This window comes from Cyprinodon tularosa, unplaced genomic scaffold (genome assembly GCF_016077235.1).
Source record: "Cyprinodon tularosa strain WSP-4 unplaced genomic scaffold, ASM1607723v1 ctg567, whole genome shotgun sequence".
Taxonomy (NCBI): domain Eukaryota; kingdom Metazoa; phylum Chordata; class Actinopteri; order Cyprinodontiformes; family Cyprinodontidae; genus Cyprinodon; species Cyprinodon tularosa.
The window spans coordinates 290,281-314,533 of NW_024039304.1; the positions used below are offsets into that span (position 1 = coordinate 290,281).

Sequence of the window (24,253 nt, forward strand, 5' to 3'; positions counted from 1 at the left end):
CTACTGGATTGGCCATGGAAGTCACCTGATGGGTGTTAATGGTTGATAGGTGGTTCTGATGGGTCGTAACCTCCCTTGTCAGATTGGTTTTGGTCACATGCATCATTGAAGTGTGAGTCAGGTGAGGGCAGGTGAGAGGTGAATCTTCTGGTTATTGTTCCTTAAAGTGATTTGTAGGTGGGCGACAGGTTATGCCTAAGACCATCTCCTCCCCAACACTAAACAGAGTATTGACCAAAAAGCAAGTTATTAGAAAATTCTAGATTGGGTTTCTGTATAAATGGATCAGATCCAATGGGGTGGATATATTTGATTTTAACCCTTAAAGTTGCAAACATTACAGAGGCACCTTGGATAGATAAAAATAATAATAGTAATCAGGAATATATCTCTGGACCTCCTCAGATGAGCCTTGTCCTGCCTGAGTTTATGTTTATTTTTTCAAACGGTGGCAAACAAGCACTAACAACATGTGAAATATCTGCCAGAATACTGATCATTAGATGAATGTGTTTTGGGTTGAAATATGAGCATTGACTTCAAAGAAAAAAGTAGAAAGACAGACAGAAGATTCTGGCAGAGGAATAAGGTCATTATCCATTGTGAAACAAGTGAAGTTAAATTTTAAAGCTGTTTCCTGTGGTGTCATGAAACGGCCATACTGACCATAGTTGCATTTGCAGAAAGAAGAGCGAAGCTTAGAAGCCTATCCAAAGTGGGAATTATGGCGGGTAGCGCCATCATTATGTCTTTCCTTGTGGTAGAAGCTACATTTTAAGCCATCAGCCAGGAGTTTAAAGCTTGGCTGATGATATTAAGTATGCCAAATGGGTGTGAATTGTCTTAGACAGGACATAATAAATCCCTGATTTAAGTTGCACAGGAATTTTTTTTTTCAGAGCTGAAAGGGAATGTTAGCAGGTGAGCCTACAAACCTGACGGACAGTCCTGTTGATACTCAAAACATTTGACCCAAGGCATAACTTTAAGAAGTCTACCTAACACTAAGGAAACAACGTTTTGCATTTATTTGAAGAATGTTTCAATAGAATAGATGGAAAGTTTTCTCCTCATTTGTCTGACATTCAACAAATCGTAAGTTAAGTGATCCTAGCTGACCTTAAATGGGGGAAGTTGAGTCTGCATGTGCTTTTTTTTTACAGTGAGGTCAAAGATTTCAGTTTAAAGTGTATCAAATGTCCAGTCTTAGACGAACCCTGACGTCACACCAGTGTTTATTTTCTTTCCCCCCTGCTTCCTAGAAAAAGCTCTCAGGCCATCCAAACATGGTTCAGTTCTGCTCGGCTGCATCCATCAGCAAGGAAGAGTCAGACACCGGGCAGGCAGAGTTTTTGATCCTCACCGAGTTGTGTAAAGGTAAAAACTGACTCCCACTTCTGCACACAGACAACTTCCTAAGTTCTAGTGAATCTCCTCTCTGTGCCTAATCGTAACAGACTTTGGGCTTACTCATTCATCAAATGTATTAACCCCAGTTCAGGTGACGTTGCAGTTTCTCAGGAACTCAGAAACCACAAAGATTTTGTGATGCAAGTCTCTCTTTTTGTGGCCTTTCGTTTCCTGCCTTCTTCCTTTTTTTTCCATTACAAAAGGTCTACAAAGACCAAAATCAGTTTCTTAAATATAAGAAGTTTTAACAGTTTTTTTTATTTCTCATTAAAATATAATTTACATCTCATATAAGTTGGTTGGGAATGTTTAAAATGGTTGATATGGATGACATTCAATTAAGTTATTTTATATCAAACCTGATTTTTCTTTTTGTCATTGGATTATATATAGATGGGTGGACTTCTTCATTAGCATAAAAAACAGGAACAAATTCCTGTTTTTTTCTATATAAAGAAGAAAAAAAAATGGGGCCCTTATTTTTAAAACATTTTTTCACAAGATAAACTCTTAATATAATGCTTATTTTTTGTAAAATAATCATAATCTTTGAATATAAAACATTTACATTAATATAAGAAAGGTAAAATGTTTTTCTCAGGTGCCATTGTGTGTTGTATAAAATGATCTGATCTGAAAATCTATTTTAAAAAAGCATGGTTCATTGACTGATCTTGGAGGTTTGCTTTGCTTCAGGTCAGCTGGTGGACTTCATCAGGCGTGTGGAGCAGAGAGCTCCTATGTCATGTGACACCGTGCTGAAGATCTTCTACCAGGCTTGCCGTGCTGTGCAGCACATGCACAAGCAGAAACCTCCCGTCATCCATCGAGACCTAAAGGTTGGTCAGTTAATAGCTGAAGGAGAGACTGATGCCTTAGAAAGCGGCTAAATGATGAGCCTGTTTATAAGCAGTTGTGCTGAATAAGACTGCCTGTTATGTGTTTCAGATTGAGAACCTGTTGATTAGTAACCAGGGCACCATCAAGCTGTGCGACTTTGGCAGCGCCACCACAGTGTCACATTATCCCGACTACAGCTGGTCTGCACAGAAGAGGTCAATGGTGGAGGATGAGGTACACACACCGACATACACAGACTTCCCTAAATTTAAATGAGAAATGAGGCCTATGCATCAGCCAGTGTCTTTTGACTGAACCAGAGTTTATAGACAGGATTATCAGTGTTTTGTTTCTCCTCATGTCACCACCGGTTCCCTCGTGAACCCAGTGCTGCCCCCTGACAGTCTTTTACCCCATTTACACTACCCTTGAAAAACCGATCCATGCCAAGACCGGTCCAAGGTCGGATCAGTTAACCAGGCCGAGCTTGGTTCTGACGACCATTTACACATCACGCTATCTCTGTTCCTCGACTCCTCGCCTCCTAGTGACGATCTGCGGTATTACTGCCAGTATTGAAGGAGGAAATCAAGCAGTTGGTGGCGGTAATGCACCAAAAGTTGTTTGCCAACTGCCATAAAACACAAGAAGAAGAAGACGAAGAAGGAGGGAATCAAGCAAATCAAAATGGCAGCGCCCGTCACATTCAGAAAGTTATGCATGATTATTATTGCTGTACTTCGGTGTTTGCGGAGGGTCAGGCGAAGACAGCAACCTTTCGTGGATGTATATAGTTGTTTATAGTTGTTCTTCTTCTTCTGTTTTGTGTTGGTTGGCAAGCAACTTCCGGAGGGGCATTACCGCCAACTACTGGAATGGAGTGTGAATCGGGATGTGCAGCTAGACGGAGATGACGTGTTCTGCTCATGCACTCTTGTTATCAGAGAACCGAGTCAGGGAAAAACCGAGCTGAGCCCACCTCTGGAACTGGTCTGCAGTTAGCTCGGTTCGGTTGTGTCTAGCTCGGTTTAGTTCCGTTTGCTTTCCATTTACACACGATAAGTTATCTCAGTTACTGAGCTTGCACCGGTCTTTGCACGGTTTTTCAAGGGTACTGTAAATGGGGTATTAGATTCCTCACTTGCTTTATGTTTACCAGATATTATTCTGTAACCAGGGCTATTATGGTTCCTTTCTGAACTATTAAAGGTTTTATAATGGCAAGATTTACAGGGGATTTTGTTAATTTATTTTATTTTATTTTTTTATAAAATGAATTAACATGATGGCCAAAATTTCCTTTACATTGGGTTGCTCTACTATAGCCCCCAGACTAAACGCAGCTTTATGTCTATTTATTTTTGCCCTTTGATGCAGCATTATTTCTTAAATAAAAAAATTACAGTTATAAAACAAGTTATATCTAGGCATGCAGTGTCTAATCTTTTGATAATTTAAAAGCAGCCATATTAAAATGGACATTTTTAAATCCTAAAAAAATAAAAAAAGAGGGAGAAACAGTTAGATGTTAAATGAACAATCTTCCTTGATATTCTGAGAATATTAAGCAGTTTAAAAATTTACCTGAAATATATTTAATAAGGTGGAGAAGCTTTATTCTTTGTTCCTAATAACAGAAAATAAATAAATTAGTTAATGTCTCATTTTTCATTGAATCCAAACCAAATATTTAATCTTGGTGTTTGAATGAAATCTTTGATTTAAACATCCAGAGAAAACACTAATTGATAATAATACCATAACTAAACAGAGACATGAATTACTGAGAGCTTTGCCTAAAATGAGTAAACTGTGCTGAACACAATAAATTATTGATCTAATAATGTCTGCTAATGTTTTCATAGCAGCAGCGCTACATTAACTCTCAAACAGCTTGCATGATAGAATTTTGTTTTTGAGAAAGTCTTCATTTTATACTATACAAGGATAAAAAAAATACATTTTTTCATTTTTAAATGGAAGTTTTTTTTCCTTTAATTTACTAGAAAACAATTTAACTACCAAGTTGAGACCTAAACATGGGGCCTCATCTGAGTTTTGTTTTGTTTGTGCTGCTCTTTGCAGATTACAAGAAACACTACCCCAGCATACAGAACACCAGAGATGATCGATCTTTACTCTAACTTCCCGATCAACGACAAACAAGACATTTGGGTCAGAGCCTGGAAACGTCCTTGCTTTTCTCATTTTTCAGTTTCACTGTCAATCCTAAAATAAAATCTGTGTGAGTTAACAGTTCAGACATCTTCTCCTCCATACAGGCTCTCGGATGCATCCTCTACCTGTTGTGTTTTAAACAGCATCCATTTGAGGAAGGAGCCAAACTGCAGATAGTCAATGGAAAATACTCCATCCCTCAGAACGATGTCAAATACGCCGTGTTTCACGACCTCATACGTACGGATTGCATTTTTCATTTACCTTTATTGTGCTTCTTCCTTCTCTTCTTTTATTCCTGCCTGCTCTGTTTTCTGCATCGCTTTAATGAGTTTTATATCAGTTTTAAAGATGATTGTATTGTCATACACCAGTTGGTAATCAAATTGCCCCTGGTTATGTTTTTTGGTCAAAGAGACTCATCATGAAAGAGAACAAAAAAAGAACAAAAAAAAATCAATATTTGAAGTCTTTCACAAAGTACAGCAGTAATTTGGAAAATAGAACATGGAAAATAATTAATATGTATCCTATCATTTAAGGCTGCGTTTCTATAAAGTGACTTTTACGTTTGAGTTTTCAGAAATGTGCTGTTGCTGTTTAAACTAAGAAGTTGTTAACTTCCTGATTAGTTCTGTAATTTTAAAGTATAAACATGAGGATTTTAGAGGAAAAATATATTAAATAATTTTAGGGTTTTAAAGGGATTATTTGAAATCACTTTGTGTGCTTGTTTACGGATAACATTAATGGCTGCCATTAATAGAAAGCTTCTTGCCTAATGCTGGCTGGATAATTTGAGCATTTAAGTAGGAAAAACATCAAATTGTTTTAGCACCGCAATTTGATTTCTGTGCTTAATTCACACCAAAAAGGATGAAGCTGATTGAAAACTTTTCATTCTCTTCAAACTGACCCGACATTCCAGGAGTTCTCAGTATAAATACAGATTTCTTCTCATCTGAGGCTCACAATTTGGTTCCTATCTTTGAAACTTGGGCACCATTTTATCTTGCATCAGGACAGTGATCTCAGACATACTACACAGTACTTCTATACAGATTGGTTTGTTTTTTGAAACCTTTAGTTTTATTTAGGATGATATTCTGCTGAAATATGACATTTAAGATTAGATTACGGCAGATCTGAAAAAAGCTAATTGTATTACAACAATAATATTTTTGATACCCGTTTAAAGATTATTTTCAAAAGGTACTTTTGAGCCTCATTGTATAAATAACCAAGTTTATAGATTATATTATAATTATATATTATATAATATATATATCATTTTTTTTTTTTTTACTCAAGTCAAAGTGTAATAGTAGCATTCTTTAAAAATAATTGAAGTATAAAAGTAAAAGTAATGCAGGAAAAAATGTTAAGGACAGAACTTTTAAACCTTATAATGCATTACCCTATGAAAGGAACATTTTTCTATAATTCTGGATGATAACTTCCTTATACTTAGTTTTACAACTAATGTTTACAGCGTCAACTTTAACTTTGAATCATCTTGCAAATTATTTTTTGGTATGTGGTGAACAATAAGTTGGTGCAGCACCGAGTCCAGCCACAAAGAAATTAATTGTCTCGATGAAAGAAATTTAGGTGAAATTCAATCATTTATTTAGGTGTTTTTTTTTTATTTATTTATTTTTTATAAATGCCAGCAGGCCGTAACAAAAATTTGCTTAAATGAAACACAACTAACGAGTCGATTTTTAAAATGTAAGGAGTAGAAGTAAAAATTTGTCTTAAGAATAATGAGTCTAGTGAGGTATAGATATCCAAAACTTCTACTCAAGTGAGGTAACAAAGTATTTCTACTTGACATCTAAGTTTATGTATAATGTAACCCAGGATTAATTACAAAAACTTAGTAGTAAATTCAAACATTTGCATCCAGTAATTATTTTTGAAAACTTGACTTTTTGATGTTTTGTTTTTTTCCCCTACAATTCCAGCAAATGAATTGTATTATTACAGAATTAAAAGCCCGAACTTAGTGGCTTTTCTTCCTGTGATTAGTCATTGTAGACCTCTAACTGAATCTGTAGGCTTTCTTTTTAACAGCAGTATAATTTTGCAGACTCCTTTAAAATCTTTTTCCTCAAACTCCTTCTCTTTAACGTATAAAACTGTCTTCCATTCCCTCTTTGTTAGGCTCCATGTTGAAGGTGAATCCCGATGAGAGGCTGTCTATTACAGAGTTGGTCAACCAGCTGCAGGAGATTGCAGCTGCTCGCAACGTCAACCCCAAGTCTCCAGTAACAGAAGTGAGTGGCCAAACCTGTACAAACTGGGAGAACAAAAGCAAGATAAACTGCTTATATTTTATTTCTTTGGTAGATTGACTTTTTGGCGTCTTGTTAATAAGTCATTTTTGTTGGCTAAGATGGCTCATCTGTCTGTAAGCGTGTGAGAGGCACACAGCGGAAGGAGCTCTGTGCCTCTCAAATTGCTGATGCAGTTCCTTTACTCTTGTAACACATGCACTCGGTGGCGGCACAAAGGAGACGGTTTTCTCCTTTTCTGGCTCCTTTACTTGGTTACTATGTGCTTATAGCAGCAAACAGGCAGAATTTTGAGGTTTGTGGACTTAATGAAATCAGAAACATGACAGAGTAGTAATGGAGTGGGGGTGTTATTGTTTAGTCAAAAACATTTCTAAGACTCTCTTAGAGTCTTAGAAATGTTTAAATCAGATTTAGGATTTTAGGCTAAGATGATAATTTTCTGACCGAAATCCCTGTACTTACAGTTAAATCTGATTTTTTAGTTTGAAATTGGCAGTTTTACAAAGACTCATTGCTTCAACTTTTTGATCTGCAGTAATTCTCTGATAGAAGGATCTGAATCAGTGTTTAGTATCCTTTAAATCTCTCTACAACTAAACTAATTTTTGTTCTTGTTTTTATTTTTTGGCTAGAAGTGAAGAAGTTAAACAAAAATGTGTGTGTGTGTGTGTGGTGGTGGTGGTGGTGGGGGTAGATTTGGCAATTGCTGATCTGATTAGGATAGGAAAGGGCTTCCCTGCTGGACGTAAGGAGATTACAATCCTCCTCTTCCACTCTCCGCTGCAGTTCAGCTAAGCTGGACGCAGCAGCAGACTGTGCGACGTAGCAAAGAGACAAAGACTTAAGGAAGGGAGTAGAAATGGAAGCGAAGAACTGCCTGGGGGATACGATAGATGGCTTTATGAAGAAAGGCACAGACGCTCCCTGGCTGCCTTTTGCAAACCTGGGAAACCTTTATTTCTTAACATCTTTATGTTGATACTTTAAAAGGATTGCTCTTTTTAAACTTCTTTTTATTTTTATTATCAGCTTTATATTTTTCGTCCTGCTAAGCATTTTTTGCTGTAAATTTTACCATAATTTTCTCACCCACTTGATTATTTGCTCATAATTCTTGCAACAATGTTGAGTATGTATCACTGCTGGCGTCCACTGTATGATGGATATGAATGTCTACAGCTGATGGAGCAGAACGGAGGATTCGGAAACAATGGAGCACAGCCACCCATGCAGATCCAGGGTGTCCATAACAGTGCAGGTAAGGATGCATAATAACGAGAGGATCTCTGAAGATTGCAGGTTATTGCATGCTTTAACAGCCCTGTAGAATATCTCTAAATCTCTGGCTTAGCAGGCAAACAAATGTGCTGCTGTATGTTCCAAGTAACCTAAACAACTTTGCCCTTCTGAACAAGAAGGAAGATGTTTATAAGACATAAATCTTTTGGCAAATAATAAACTACATTTTTTTTTCATTATTTTCCTCTTATGCTTTTGAGTATAGAAGTAGAACAAGTAGAAATTTTAGTCGGTCTTTCATAAGCCATAACTATACTATATTTAAAACGTTTAGTATAAATACATTAGTGGTTTAAATTTTGTTTTTTTTACTGTGGGGATTTTTAGCTTTACCATGGCCTGTGTAGAACAGTGATGCTTTATATACCATACTTTAAAAGTGTACTGAGCATCAATACTAGGAATTTATTCTTGCAATTAAGGCAGTTCACCAGTAGAAAAAGAATTGATCATTGCATTTTAAATATTGAATGAAAAATAAGCAAAATAACAGCACTGAATTGACCTGTTACTGAAATGTGCTTTACAAATAAAACTGCCTTACCCTTATAATCCCTATAGCAAACACAGACTTCCCATTTCTGTTTCTGGATTGGAGTAAACTTTATTAAAAGACGTTCCTTTTATTGTGTTGTTCCTTTTGTACATTTGCCAAAACTACCGTAATGAGCTTATCTTTCTTCCTCAAACACAGCCTGATGCCTAATAAGAGGATTTCTGTGCTGCTCGTCAGCCATCTGTTGAAAAGCAGAGCGTGTTTTGTTCTTTGCTTTGTTGATCCCTTCTAACTGCCTCTAATATGAACACATAAAGAATCTTGCTCACTGGGTGCTGTTATGATTGAACTTTATTGATCTCACATTGGAGAAATTCACTCTCTGGATTTAACCCATCCCCTTGGGGGAGCAGTGGGCTGCCATTGTGCAGCACCCGGGGAGCAGTGTGGGGTTAAGGATCTTTGCTCAGAGACCCAGAGAGGCAGTTTGTGGGAGTGGGGCTCGAACTCAGAACCTCAGGACTCCAAGCTCTATGCCCTAACCCAGGGGTCGGCAACCCAAACTGCTCAAAGAGCCATATTGGACCAAAAAAAACAGGAGCCGCAAAAATGTAAAAGTCTTATATATGCCTCTTATGGTAACACGGGCTCTAAGTGTATTATTCCACTATAGAAAAGGACTATGTGGGCTTAAAATATAATAAGCATTGATGATTAAATGTTTATCCTGGAGCAAATGTCACATAGCAGCATGAGGTGATGGGCGAGCAGTGAATGCTCCCATCGCGCGCCACTTCACTGCGCCCGGTGCATTGATGAAATTGTAGAAACAGGATAAAGGAATCTTTCTATGGTGGATGTGTTTCTGTTGGGATGAGTCATGAGGAACCAAGCAGGAACTGACATCCATCAGTGCAGAGCTCTCTAACCCTGAAATCCCACATCCTCTGTCACAGCGTTCCTTGGTGTGATTGATATTTTTAGGATTTGGGGAAAAAATGGAAGAAAATACACATACCTGCATCAGAGTTCTACCTGTTTGAAATGTGGATGATTTTCCATCCTTGCAACCAAACTAGCAGCAGTAGTGGAGTTTGGAGATGCAATCCACTTCTTAAATCTATCTTTATTAATTTATCCAGAAGTTCTGCAATCGCACTTTTTCTCTCACTTCCAGCTTGGTGGTCGGCTGCATATTTAGCCTTCCCTGGAAATGCCTTTCCTAATTTTTATTTTTATTTTTTCACAACTTCTCATTACAAAGCAAAAATGCAGGCAACCCTCCTGCATTGATAATGAAAGCAAATGATTCAGTCCATTTTCTTTGAATCCTCTGTTCTCATTAGCTATCTTCCTTTTTTCCCTTTGGAATCCATGGTGCGAGACACACCTGCAGCTTTGTTTGCCTGGCACCGCTCCATGCTGGTCGCAAGTTATGACCACTGATCTCTATGGCTATGACGCAAATTATTGTTTACATTTATTTAGTATACAAATGTTTACAGCATTGAAAAAATAAATAATTTTAGTTTGACCTCCTGCACACCATATAAAAAAAAATGAATACATTTTCATAAATTTTTCAAAAAGCTCCAGGGGGACGCTAAAGAGCCGCATGTGGCTCACCGACCCCCGCGCTAACCACTAGGCCACCTCTCCCCAAACATGGGGACAGCATATTTACTCTGGTGTGTTTTCTGTCTTGGTAGGACCAGGAGTGTTTGATCCTGATCAGGCAGGAAGTGGATTCCTGGACCTCTTGAGGGGAGGAACAGAGCGCTTCTTGACCAACATTAAAGATACATCATCTAAAGTGATCCAGTCTGTAGCCAGGTAAGGGGCTCCAATGTTTCATGCTGTGAGGATCTTTTTTTTTTTTTTTTTTTTTATGCTTTATTTTAATTATTTTTCAGGACAAGATATAAAAAAACAAAAAAAACAAAACCTGCAGTGTGTGTGTGTGTGTGTGTGTGTATATATATATATATATATATATATTTATATATTTATTTATTTTTATTTTTTATTTTTTGGGGGGTCTGGATTAGGGATGGGGATCGTTAATATTTATTGATATCGATACCTTTATCGATACTCCTTATCGATCCGAGTCTTTATCGATACCACTATCGATACTTTTCTGTTATTTGGTGGAAAGACGATGCAACAAAATTTTTTTAACAGAACTGGTATTGCTTTTATTGCTTAACAAGTGAGCATAACAAAAACGTTTCTAGCCTTCAATAAACATGGCTAATGTAATAGGCCACTTCGAAATGACATAAAACTAACTAGAATATATTTTTACAATTGTTGGTTAATGTATTGTCTACTGTCACTTTTCATCATGTTTTTAGTGATTAGGAAAATATTTAACAAATAAATAATTGTATTTTAAATTAAATGTAATTTTAATAAATGTTGGCATCAGTAGTTTAATTATATATAGAGCAATATACAACTGTATTACTCATGTTTCTCGCCAAAAACAAAATTTCCCGTTTTCTTTACGTTACACTTGAACGCATCATGATAACCTAATTGTCGTTTTACTGAGCCAATCTGAACACATCATCACGCAGCACGTCTGAAACTTTATTTACTTTTCAAGCTAACTAGCTTGTATGCTGCCGATTACAACACGGATTTCACAATTACTATTTTTTAACTGACCGGACAAGCTACAAAGTCTGTGTGCGCGCTTACCAGTGGTACTCTGAGTGGATGATGAAGACGGACAGACTGTGGTGCGGCGGGGCAGCGGCAGGAGGAGGAGTCTTTTCCGTTCAGCCATTCTCGAGTCGCGAGCAAAGTTAAGTGCCAGACTTGTTTTACTTTAAATATCTGTTTGCTTACAATTTCATTCCAAAACATTGGTGGACATGCTGCAGTGATTGGATTGATTAGATTTAAATGCTGTGAAGGCGACTCGAGGGACACACAATTATGTTACAGGACCTCCGGGAGAAAAAAAAAAAAACGACCAGACTCGATAGTGGTATCGATAAGCCCAAACGTTATTGATTTTCGGGTTTTGAAAAAAGTGGAACCGGGTCCTTGATGGAACCGGGTTTCGATCCCCATCCCTAGTCTGGATTGGAATTAAAATAAGAAAAGGGAACATTATTCTCTATCCCATTGTTTAAAAATGTAACCATTCATCCATCCATGTATCAACATTCATCTATCTCTCTAGTATCCATACTTGTATATCTTTTTTCTGCCATATACTTGATCTCCTGAAACTAGATTTTTTTTATTCTTTTTGCCTTAAAATTGCTTAAGTTTTATTGGAGCACAGTTAAATTCTTCAAAGATCAAAGCATTGGTCTAAGTATACCTTTATAAAATGTAATTTGGCTTTTTAGGGTTTGAGTTGAATTAAATCCTGGTCCTCAGGGTCAACTGCTTTAGGGTTTTTCCTGCCTACAGAAACCTGACTTAAAGAAATGGCTGATAAATGGATGTCTCCATCACTCTGAGACTGCGGAGGTTGAAATTCAATCATTTTCAATTCTCTGAAGCTGATAATAATCTAAAACATGCAGGCAGGACAGTGGACCCTGAGGACCAGGGCTGAAGACCTCTGTCCTAGAAGACACTCTAAACTATCACACCACCATATTATCGCAGTCTGATAGGGCTGATTAGCATATTATTAGCACCACGTTCATCTCTAGGACACACTAAATTTCTTATTGTGCAATTTGATGACAGGACATTCCCACGGTGTTTATACCTGCATTAACTGTGTGAACAAGATGATATGACACCTTTAAGTGTCTGTTGTTTGTGTCAAAGCATGGCCCAGACTTCTGGAAGTCCACAGTTAAGTTATTGTGTTGTAAGAGGGCAGGGTGTTTAGAGCTCACAGAGAGTCAATGGGGATGAAAACAGCCAACAAGATTTTCTGTAGGGGGCTTGCATAGCTCCGACCGAGATGGACCCAGGTCCATTTTAGCCGAACTACTCAGCAATTTAGAGGACATTTCATTGGTCTGACAGGAAGAGAGACAAAGTAAACATTGCAAAGTAAAATACGAAATAAAATCTCTCAGGGAAAGCAGCCAGGTTTGGAGTCGCGCAGCCTATATATGGACCATCAATAAAACATTTTAAAAAGGAATACTTTACCATTGATAGGAGTTCAGAGGACAGAAAAAGGATAAAGTAACATTATGATCCTCTGTGAGCAGCACAAAAACGTGGAACAGACAGTGCAGCTTATCACTCTCCCCTCTTTATTGAAAAAGAACTAATTTGACAAACTTAACAGATCGCTACATTATAACCACCTTCCCTACCTCACCATTGTTGTTGCATTTTCCATTTCTTGACATGTTTCTATTATTCTATTATTCTTATTCTATATATTTGTAATGCTATAGAGCGAACCGTACTATAAGCCGTGCCCACTAAATAAAAAAAAAAAAAACAGAAATCTACATTAATAAGCCACACCGGGCTATACGCCACTGATATCCACTGAACTTTCTCCCACCAACCCTATAGGGGGAGCTCTACACATCACCCTTAGAGTAGGACAAAGAAAATGCTAGCTTCTGTTAGCTTGTGGGTGGTGGCAACAAGAGTTTGTGATGAAGGACGGGGCTTTGTCAGTTCCTTGTTTCAGCTCTGCAGGAGTTGAGCCCAGTTTCTTCATTGGTTAAACAGATTTAATGGGGCAAATAAATGACAATGTGTGAATTCAGTATATTTTTTCTCAGTCGTAGCTGCTGCTAGCATGTTCTTGTGCTAAATGAAAACCCTTATTCTGTCTTTTCCAACTTTGACTTCCCCCTCTGGCGGTTAGGAAAAACTCCACAGAAAAGCCGCACCTTCTCAATAGGCAGCATGGTTCAAAGCTTACGAAGAGAGTAGTGGCTTATAGTCTTGAAAATACGGTGTGTGTGTGTGTGTGTGTGTATATATATATATATATATATGCACACTTGGTGGCTGCGCCGACAGGTTTTTAAAAAAATATTTTTTATTGTCTGTCCCAGTCAAATGTGGGACATTGTTTACGTTTTTGAGCCGCAGAGACAGAAGTGAAAAAATCTGCATGGATCAGGATCTATTCATCCTGCTTATCAGGATCCTCTACACTCACTGCAGTCAGTGTGACAGAAAAAAAAATTGACGCAACCCCTGTGACCAGGACTTTACGCTCCTAGATGTAAGATGGAGACAAAATTTTTTATTTTATTCAGTGTATGTAAATATTTGGTATCAGTGTCTCTTGATTCGCTAAATCTTAAAATATATATCCCATTATTTTTCTAAGAAACCTGTATATCTGTGGTTTAAAATGGGCATAAAAGATAATAATGACTCTGATCCAATATTTGATTCTCTTTGTTGCAGATTTTGTTGGTAATAAGTCAGTCTTTACAGTCACTCCTATTATTTGACCCAAATGTATTTTTAAAGGACATTTTGTTTCTAGTCATCTATTTTTGATTTTTGATATACAGCATTGTGGCAGTAGCAGATGACCATGCTAATGCTTAGATTTAAAAAAAAAAAAGCACTTTCTTCAATGCAGCATCATGTACGTTTTGGAGGGGACTGTTGAATTTTGCGGTAGAGCAGTGCTGCCTGCGGCCTTGTACCCATTAGTGGCTAAAAGTTACACAGTGCTGCTTTACCAGCTGATCCCCACACTTTTTATACCGTTGTTTCTTTCAGTTTCTCACATCTGTTTGCTCCATTCATGTGGTTGTTTTTGTTTATTATTATTTTGTGTTGTTTCTTTTCTCTATCCCAATCCCTCATGGTTCCACTTTGTGTACATCTCCTAGCAACCCGAGGTAAATATGGGCTCTGGTGAAGTTTGCCATCTCATGCATTGCTGTTTGTGTCCTAAAGCATGTTGTTTGACGTATAGATTAAAAGCTTGACTAAAGCTTCAGCTGTTCTGTGGTCATCTCAGCTTTGTGATTCTAACATAACACGCTCAATAATTCAGCTGAATGAATGCATGAGTGAGATGTTGCTGGCCAGGTGGGGTTAAATAATTGGAAAACAAAAATGTGGTTTTAATTAACAACCTGTGTGATAAGATATTTTTTATCAAAAAATTACTTATTTTCTCCAAATTAAAAGGGCAATTACTAAAATAACTTTTACTTTTAAATTAGCAATGTATTTTAATTCTTTAAATTAATTATAAATATTAATATTTGGATCTGCGGTGATATCTTATCAAAACACAATCTTGGGCTTTAGCATAATTATCTCCAAAAGCCTACTGTTTTCAAATCCTGCTTGTTTTGTGGATTTAAAAGTTCAAATGGTTAAAACATAAAACACGTATTTAAGTGTGTTCATATGTTGGGAAAAAGATTTGGGGATTATTTCCTGAACAATTATTCAACTGCTGCATGTGGAGATATAATATCTGGTTTTCATCACTCTGTAATTCGAAGAGTGAAATCCAGAGCTGTTATTAGTTTATAATCATCATGAATATGGATTTTTTTTCACAATATTATAGTAAAGATATAATATGACTTACCTTTGGACTAATTGGGAAATTAAAAGGAGAAATGAAGAAGGATTTTAGAGTTTGCATTAATTTAAAGGCACACCGTTTAAAGGAATAGTACACCCAAAAGATGATTAGCCTTCATTTTCTACTCACCCCCATGCTGAACAACACTCTGGAGTACTTTTTTGATATCTCAAATGCATCTGGAGATCTGGGAGGCTTCTTGCTGTCTGCTGACATTCAAATAACGGAGGTCTATGGTGCCCGAGTCAGAAAGGTCCATAAAAGTCTACACAAACGTGTCAATATTCCTCCATACTGCTCGTCCAATGTATTACAAGTGTCCTGAGTGGGTAGCATCCAGAATTTACTCGAAACGAAGTCATTTAGAATGTTTTTAGAGCATAAACAGTAGTGTATAGGATTTCCTGAAAGCGCGCGCCGGCGCGTTCATGACGCTACGGAAGCCGGCAGACCAAACCAGATGAAAGTGCGCATTCAGCGTCTGCTCTGACGATAATGCAAGCGTAGAAGAAGAAATGTGCTGTTTACCTGTGCAAAAAAAGAAACAACGAAAGAAAAATGTCTGAGGACTTCAGTGTTGAGGAAGAGCATGAGTTCTTTGCCGAGCTGAATGCGCACTTTCATCTGGCTTGGTCTGCCGCGGTTTCCGTAGCGTCATGAACGCGCCGGCGCGCGCTTTCAGGAAATCCTATACACTACTGTTTATGCTCTAAAAACATTCTAAATGACTTCGTTTCGAGTAAATTCTGGATGCTACCCACTCAGGACACTTGGAATACATTGGACGAGCAGTATGGAGGAATATTGACACGTTTTTTGTGGACTTTTATGGACCTTTCTGTCTCGGGCACAATAGACCTCCATTATTTGAATGTCAGCAGACAGCAAGAAGCCTCCCAGATCTCCAGATGCATTTGAGATATCAAAAAAGTACTCCAGAGTGTTGTTCAGCATGGGGATGAGTAGAAAATGAAGGCTTATCATGTTTTGAGTGTACTATTCCTTTAACTTTTGACCACTAGGGGCATTAGACCTATAACTGCCCGTATTTTGTTTCTACTAAACATCAAAAATAATAATAAAGATCTATGACTGTATACTAGGAGCAAAGTGTTAACTCACCAGTCTAATAATACAGTTGAAAAAACAGAAATGGTTTTTCATCTGGCTCCTTCTTTAAGCCTTAGCCAACAAGCAAACTCTTTTCCATGATTGTCTTTTGTTTTTCCTCTGTTCAATCCCTTTCATGTTTTCTCTTTTTAGCCTCCTCAGAAGTTTTAAACTTATTCCTTGTGTCAGCCATGACCAGTAGTCAAGCAGGCAGAAAAATGATAGAGCAGAAGCCTTAGTTCTATAAGGCTGACTATATAAGAGCCTGTGACCTTACAGTGATACGTTCTTCCAAGTCACATGACCTGGTCGGTGACGGTCTGTTTTCTCCCAACTCCAATGGTTGGTATTTCAAGAGGGGAGCCCCACTCCTAGCATTGGCAGTGTCGAGCGCTGCATATATATATATATATATATATATATATATATATATATATATATATATATATATATATATATATGGAGTTAGATCTGTCTCAATTTTCAAAAATACACATATGTGACTTATACATGCACAGGGCAAGATCCACACACACACACAGAACAAGATCTTATCTGGGCGTAAGTCGTCCCTCGTGGAGTACTTTCTTGCTTATACAAGGGAGCTTTATGCTTGGTGGCAAACCATTCCGTATTTAAAATAATTAATTTGTGTATCAAGGCACGTCAGGGCTAGCCTGGGTGCCATTCCGAACTTAGTCCCGCCCACAACGTTTGAGGTCAGGAAGTTCGGTCTGGCATTGCTCAGTAGTAGCACGAGTATGCTGGCACAATATCTGGCGGGCCAATCAAATTGTCAGGGCGGGCTTTATACGATGATGGACGGATGATCAACAGTAACGTAATCAACCACGGGACCAAAGCGCGCTTGGGTGACAACAATAATGGCTGCCGCTGGAGAGTTTGGGTGAGTAGATTCTGCCATTAGGTCTGTTCTAGAAGATATCGACAGCAAATTAATTTTAAAAGAGCAACAGAGAAACGCGATCAAGGCTCATCTTCTTATTCTAGGCGTGCAACTGCACGCTTTGATTTTTGTTGACAACAACTATGCCTGGCTTAACATACGTCACGCACTCCGTTGCTCTTATTGGTTGTAGGTCTATCCAATTGAGTGCAGAGGCATTTTTTTTTCCTGGTTCGTTCGAAACACGCCCCTATAATCACAGCTCTATGGAGCAGTATCAGACTCATATTCTGACTAGAATTGAGTAGGACTACGTCAGGCTACGTCAGGGCAGCCTAAAAAATCCACACACAAATTTAGTAAAGTTTAAAGACCACCGGTACTTAGTCAATTAATTTATAACTCTTTATGGACCAGAAATACCTTGGCGAATCTTGTTCTCTGCATGTGTGGATCTTATGTGCCTGCGTGACTCCAGCTGTGTGTGTGGATTTTTTTTGTGGTTGTGTGAATCGTGCTGTGCATGTGTGGATCATGTCCTGTGCATATATGAATCACATATGTGTATTTGTGAAAATTGAGACCGATCAACCTCCATAAATATTGACCGGGGGAATCATTTAAAATAACTTGTATGCATCAGCTCTTTAGGTCACAAAGTCTGCACTGTGTCTTTAAGAAGAAAGTATAAAGAGGTATTGATAAACATGGGAATTCAAAGATGTAGAAATTAGTAATTGGGAGGAATGTCTGTCATTGATAGATCTTTTATCAAATTTAACAAGATTGTTAAATTTACTTTCCACCCAAGTGCAAAATCGGGATGTAACTCAGTGTCCATAGATCATGAATGTTTTCTGGTTGAATGAGCAAATGGAGAAACTGCAACTAAAGGTTTCTTTGACTCCTTTGCTAACTAAGCAAACGTTTCATGTCCATGTGTCCTTTAACCGGCATCCCCTCTGTGTCCTCGTAGCGTCATATTCATTCTAGCCGGAATAGACAACTCCATTACCTTTTATTTCCAAATCATTAAGCTTTTATTGTGTTGCTGTGTTTTTGTAAAACTGTCTTTTAGTCTGGTGTTTTATGTAATAGAAAACGCTTTTCTCTGTTTGTTTGGTATATAAATTCTCAGGAAAATAATGACAGAGCCCTGAAAATTTTCTATAAACATGAAGGAGAAATTGTACAAATCAAAGCTGCTTTAATTTGTTGGGAGGGCTTAAAAACTGGGGTAATGTTTTGTTTTTTGCAAAACAGTTGATTTTGCTTCTGGCTTTGGATAAATTTTTGTTTGTCATTGGTTAGGTGAGCTGCTAAATGATTGATTTCATTATTGTTGGCATCAGTCAAGCAATTTGGCTTTAATATCAGAAATCATTTCCCTATACAGACCAGTCCTCTCTTATGTACTCTTCATTTTTGTAAGTCAAATTTTTTGTCTTTGCAGCTATGCGAAAGGAGACTTGGACATTTCTTACATCACCTCCAGAATAGCAGGTAGATAATTGCTATTTAACTTTTTGATGTGTTTTACAAAAGCGATTGTGTTCTGTTATCATACCGTTTATAACCTCAGCTGGATGCCATTTAGTTAAAGTGTTTTACATTAAGACAGAGCAGTATTTCTTTATTCAAAATTTTAATGAGTTTTTTTGTGTTTGCAGTGATGTCTTTCCCAGCAGAAGGGGTGGAATCTGCAATCAAGAACAACATTGAGGAAGTCCGTCTTTTCCTGGATTCACGGCATGCCGGCCATTACGCTGTTTACAACCTCTCCAGACGATCATACAGGCCTTCTCGTTTCCACAACAGGGTAAGAAACCTGCATAATTGGTTCAGGGGTGTTTTAATGTGACCTGATGGTCCTAAATGATTGTAGATGTTTGATCGGACAATTACGGCTGTATTTGTAGGGTTTGTTTTTCCATTTGTCTGCTCATTTCACTCTTTGTCTCCTCTTTCCAGGTTTCAGAGTGTAACTGGCAGGTGCGCCGTGCCCCCAACCTTCGCAGTCTCTACAGCGTATGCAGGAACATGCATCAGTGGCTCAAACAGGACCAGAGGAACATCTGTATAGTACACTGTCTGGTAAGTAGGCGAGTCCAACATTTACCCTCACAAATTAGGGGAAAGATTGACGTTTTATTCTTTAAATCAGATCTGAGCTTCTGCTGTATCCAAATATGTTTCACTATTGTTCTGTCTTTTAATTATAGCAACTAAGACATCGAGAAAGAATTTTAAGAAAATTGTGTAAACAAAAAAAAAAAAAAAAACAGCAACCTTAAAATCACTTAAATCTATGTACATTTGGAGCCGTTTTAACAAAAATAAGAACATGGTGTAACCCATGTCAGCGGTTTAATTACAGACCTGATAAAACAATCTGATAAATCATTACTGGAAATTATACCTATTAAAACTGAGTTGAGATAAAATACCCTAGTTTAACTCAGCTGGTTTTAAATAACACAATTTATAAGATAACATGTGTTTTCATTAGTGTGTGTATAACTGCAATTATCTTAACTTTATAGTCCTATAATTATCAGATAAATCTAAAATTTGATGTTGTAGCTTTAGTGTTAATGTTTTTTTTTTTTCATGTTCTTATACAGATCAAGACTTGCTAAAACATTAGTCTCTATCAGATTTGCACAATAAAGATCACAGCAGCTTGTATGTTTCTCAACCTTGAATGCAAAACAAAAGGCGTAAGTAATTAGGGATGTAATGATATTGACATTATCGCGCTATCGCGGTGGTAAACGTGTCTCGATATCGTCGTGGTTGGGTTACAATAATAAAAGGACAGGTCTCCGTTAAAAAGCAAGAGGATTAAACACAGTCCCGCGGAACAAATCATTGTTAACTTCATATAACATGATCCTTTGCGCTGCGTCGTTATACCAACCGCTCTTAAGCCAATAAGATTGCAACCGGATTGCACGCTGTCCACACAAGCTCAAAGCAAGCTAGCATGGCCGACAGCGATAGTTGTTAGGATGAAAACAACAACCCCGAAGTTGAGATTGTGCCAGCCCCTGCAGCTTTTAAGTCAGATGTCTGGAAACATTTCGGTTTCGCCGTGTCAAAAAACGCAAAAGGAGAGAAGGTGGTGGACAGACAATGGACTATATGCAAGCACTGCCACAGCAAACTGCGATAGGTCAGTGTTTTTTTTTTTTTTAAGGCTTTTTGACTGACTATTTTATTTAAGTTGAAGTTCTGTTCCTATATACCAGTTTTAAAAGGCTGCTTTTACTTGCCTTGCACATTTAAACCTGACTTAACTTGATATTTTGTTTGCACTTAAAGGGAATTCCCTATTGTTTACAATTGTTCTGGTTGCTTCTTAACTTGAACATTGCACAGAAGAATCAATAGAATATTGATGTTCCTGACTACAACTTGCACTTCAAAAGCACTATGTGATCAGCGTTTTATGTTGTAATGAGCCATAAATACAACAATAAATTGCCTGTTGACTGGCAAAAGCAGAAAAAAATATTTTTAAAAGTATTTTTTTTGCTATAATCACAAACACTATCGTGAGCTATTTAACAGTACTGTGAGCTTTTCCACAATATCGCAATAAATATTTTACCGTGAGGTCAATATCGAAATTGTATTGTACTGTGAGATTTTGTTATCGTTACATCCCTATAAGTAATATCATGTTTAATGGGAATTTGCCTTAGCATGTTAATGAATCAGGTTGTAGTCACATCTCCATCTTCCTTTAATCCACTGAGATCCACATCCCTAATTATCCACGTGACTAAACTCATCAAAGATTTGATTTCTGTATATTATATGTAACAATGCTGAGCCAGCTGCAGGTTTTTTTTTAATTTATGTTAATTTTATTTGTTTTTGTTTTTTTTCTCTGTAGGATGGTCGTGCTGCATCAGCAGTGGCAGTTTGCTCCTTCCTATGTTTCTGTCGCCTTTTCACCACAGCTGAGGCTGCAGTCTACATGTTCTCCATGAAGCGCTGCCCTCCAGGAATTTCTCCTTCACACAAGAGGTAGAAACCCAGTTTGAGCGAAATGTTGACTTCGATTTGTGGGTTTGCTCTTAAATTGTTTAGTTTTATAGAATGAAATATGCCATTTCACAGGAAAATGCTGTCCTCTAAGTGTTGCTTTTCATTCTCAGGTACATTGAGTATATGTGCGACATGATGGCAGAAGAGCCCATAATCCCCCATTGCAAACCAGTAGTCATTCATTCCATCATCATGACTCCAGTGCCACTGTTCAACAAGCAGCGCAACGGGTGTAGGCCGTTCTGTGAGGTCTATGTCGGAGACGAGAGGGTCCTCACCACCTCGCAGGAGTATGACCGGATGAAGTATGTTTGTCCTGGAAGGTTTTTGTCCTGTTTAACCACTGATCTGCATTTATTGACTAGATTGTTGATAGGCCGAAGAAACTAAAGTCACCTGCCGCTATATTGGTACTCCTTATTCTCACTGAGTCGTGCCATAAAAAAAATTCTGTAATGTAATTACCATAAAAATGTAATCAATACATATATATTACATGTACATCATTAATTTAGCATTTTTGGCACATCATCAGAGAGTGTGTGTAATATTATTAAAATCTGACTACAGTATTATGCTCCATTAAGACTCTAGTTTTGTTGTGATAAGTTGTATAATATGTTATATTACATGATTTACAGACTTCATACTGATTACGCAATGTGATGTGCCTATTTTTTACCATAAATTACAGTAATCTACTGATGCTATGAAACAGCAAGTGTGTGTCAAAGTGATGACTTTATCTTTATTTTAAAAGTCTTAAGCCCCCCTGAAAATGAGAACATCATTGTTGTTCGATGCTGTAGCGCAAATATTGTTTACATTCCGACAGGTCTAACTAGGGAGTACCAATATGGCGGCTGGTGACTTCACAGCACCATGTACTACCATAGGCCTATCAGCAATCCAGTGAATAAACAGTGATCAGTGGGTTTAGCAGTGTTAAAAACATATCTTTAATATGCAGATACTTTATCTCTCTTTATTTTCAGGGATTTTAAGATGGAAGATGGCAGAGCAGAGATTCCCCTCAATGTTACAGTTCAGGGAGATGTACTGGTGGTGATCTATCACGCAAGGTCTACACTGGGTGGCCGTCTCCAGGCAAAGGTACAGAAACTACCACATGTTCCTCCGTCTTTGTTTTTATTTTATTTGAGGAACAGTAACTGTGCTCTTTAATTTAGACAGCGCTTTGATATCTAGGTGAAAATTCCTTTGCAAAAGGATTTCAGAGACTCTCATTTCTCCTTTTTTTTTCAGATGGCTTCAATGAAAATGTTCCAGATCCAGTTTCATACAGGTTTTATCCCAAGAAATGCAACTACTGTCAAGTTTGCAAAGTAGGTATACTGTCAGCCAACAAATACAATGGCAAACTGGAATAATAATGATGCTTAAATAATAAATACTAGATATTTGCAGGAGAGACTTTAAGATGTTTTTCTATTATCTTTCCTTTTTTCTCTCTTATGTATCTGGGTTTTTTTTTCCTGTCAGGTATGATTTGGACGCCTGTGACATTCAGGAAAAATACCCAGACTTGTTCCAGGTTAATTTGGACATTGAGGTGGAACCTAGAGACAGACCCATCACCAAGACCCCACCATGGGAGGGCTTCCAAACCAAGGGGCTAAACCCAAAAATACTCTTCTCGTCTCGCGATGAGCAGCAGGAAATCCTGAGCAAATTTGGTAGGTTTATTGAATTTGATTAGCTTATGGTGTTTGAGGTGACTTGCAAATTAATTCAGTTTATTCATAAGAGTCTATTGTTGAGTGGTTAAGTGCCAACTTTTTTCCCATGTATTGATCTACATTCTAGCTGCAGCTATTTTCCATTCTGTGCGGTGAGAAACCCTTTTTTAGTGTATTACTGACACCTAAAGGGCTATTGTACTCTTTTTAAATGTAATCTGATCAAAACTGAGCACCTCTGGGATTTGAAAATTGCATTTGGTCAAGTAATGATTACATTACAGCTAATATCCCAGGTCTAATCCAAAGGCTGCTCTGTAAACCCTTTGAACATCCCAGAGTTGAATCTGTGATCAAACAAGTAAGTTACAGCTGCAAGCCTACAAAGACATGGCTGTCCACCTAAACAGAGAGAGCACGCAAGAGAAGCCTTAACCTGAGCAGCAGCCAATAGGGCTCTGGTACTCCTGAGGAAGTGGGTGTGAGTCACTATTCCGGTGGTAGAACCAGTTAAAAGGACAACCATTACTCACCCTTATCAAATATCCTGTATCCCCCCCAAAAAAAGGAAATTGTTGAAAGACGGTGTTTTATACTTCCTTTAATTTAGCCATAAGTAACGATTGGAGAAATCGTCAACATGTGGAAGAAGCTTCTCTGGACAGATTAAACAAACTTTCTGATCTAGATGCAAAATGCTTCGTTTATGGTTGAAGCTGAATAAGGAGTGCTAATAGAATGATGTTCATTTTATGCACTTTAACTTTGATGAGCCTCTTTTTGCATAAATGGCTGCATGATTGCAGTGTGGCATGGATGGGATTAGTCTGTGGCTCTGCTGAGGGGTAATAAGAGCCCAGATTGCTTTGCTAGCCAGTCGAGCACAGTAACATCACGGTCCTTGAACCAGATGATGGAACCTATGGGCAGCCAGTGCTAAGTCCTACTAGGCAATGAAATCAGCATCTTCATAAAACTTGCCAGTAACAGGAGGCATGCATGCTCTAAAATTGCCTGGTAGATTGCTGCGTTAGCTGGACTTCAGCAGATAACACGGCATCTTGATTTCCAAATGAAATGCAGACTTTACTTTGATCTGGAAATAGGACTTTTGATCATTGGGTAACAGTTTTGTTCTTTTCTTCCTTAGGTCAGGCTAGATGTATATAGACCATGCCTAGTATCCGTCTGTGTCTACTGGTTCTTGGTGTGTTGACTCCAGCCTTACAGTCCCCAAACACTTTACCGGATTTTGCTCATGAATACTCTCAGCACATTTTCCTTTTACACTTCTCTTCTGAATGTGCTTGGATACTAAACGCTCAGCTTCTTAAATCACGCTCTTCAGTGACAAAAGTCCCTTTATGTAATGAATGCATTCTGTATGAGTTAAATGACAATTTTTTTTACATTTAATATAATAAAAATAATTGAACTTTA

General features: G+C 37.8%; 1 protein-coding gene across 2 annotated transcripts in view; it reads left to right on the plus strand.

Annotated features, from left to right (window-relative positions):
* gak (cyclin G associated kinase) overlaps positions 1-24,253 on the plus strand; it is a 33,326-nt gene that overhangs the window by 4,468 nt on the left and 4,605 nt on the right. Inside the window, exons 4-20 of one of the 2 annotated variants that reach the window (XM_038305834.1) lie at positions 1,263-1,377; positions 2,107-2,249; positions 2,359-2,484; positions 4,336-4,425; positions 4,533-4,668; positions 6,595-6,707; positions 7,908-7,986; positions 10,233-10,356; positions 14,328-14,336; positions 18,511-18,560; positions 18,728-18,876; positions 19,029-19,151; positions 20,959-21,092; positions 21,224-21,418; positions 22,109-22,226; positions 22,380-22,459; positions 22,617-22,810. In XM_038305834.1, coding sequence (XP_038161762.1) covers positions 1,263-1,377; positions 2,107-2,249; positions 2,359-2,484; positions 4,336-4,425; positions 4,533-4,668; positions 6,595-6,707; positions 7,908-7,986; positions 10,233-10,356; positions 14,328-14,336; positions 18,511-18,560; positions 18,728-18,876; positions 19,029-19,151; positions 20,959-21,092; positions 21,224-21,418; positions 22,109-22,226; positions 22,380-22,459; positions 22,617-22,810 — 1,978 coding nt within the window. The remainder of the gene's footprint in view (positions 1-1,262; positions 1,378-2,106; positions 2,250-2,358; positions 2,485-4,335; positions 4,426-4,532; positions 4,669-6,594; positions 6,708-7,907; positions 7,987-10,232; positions 10,357-14,327; positions 14,337-18,510; positions 18,561-18,727; positions 18,877-19,028; positions 19,152-20,958; positions 21,093-21,223; positions 21,419-22,108; positions 22,227-22,379; positions 22,460-22,616; positions 22,811-24,253) is intronic. The other variant, XM_038305835.1, reaches the window with a different exon arrangement.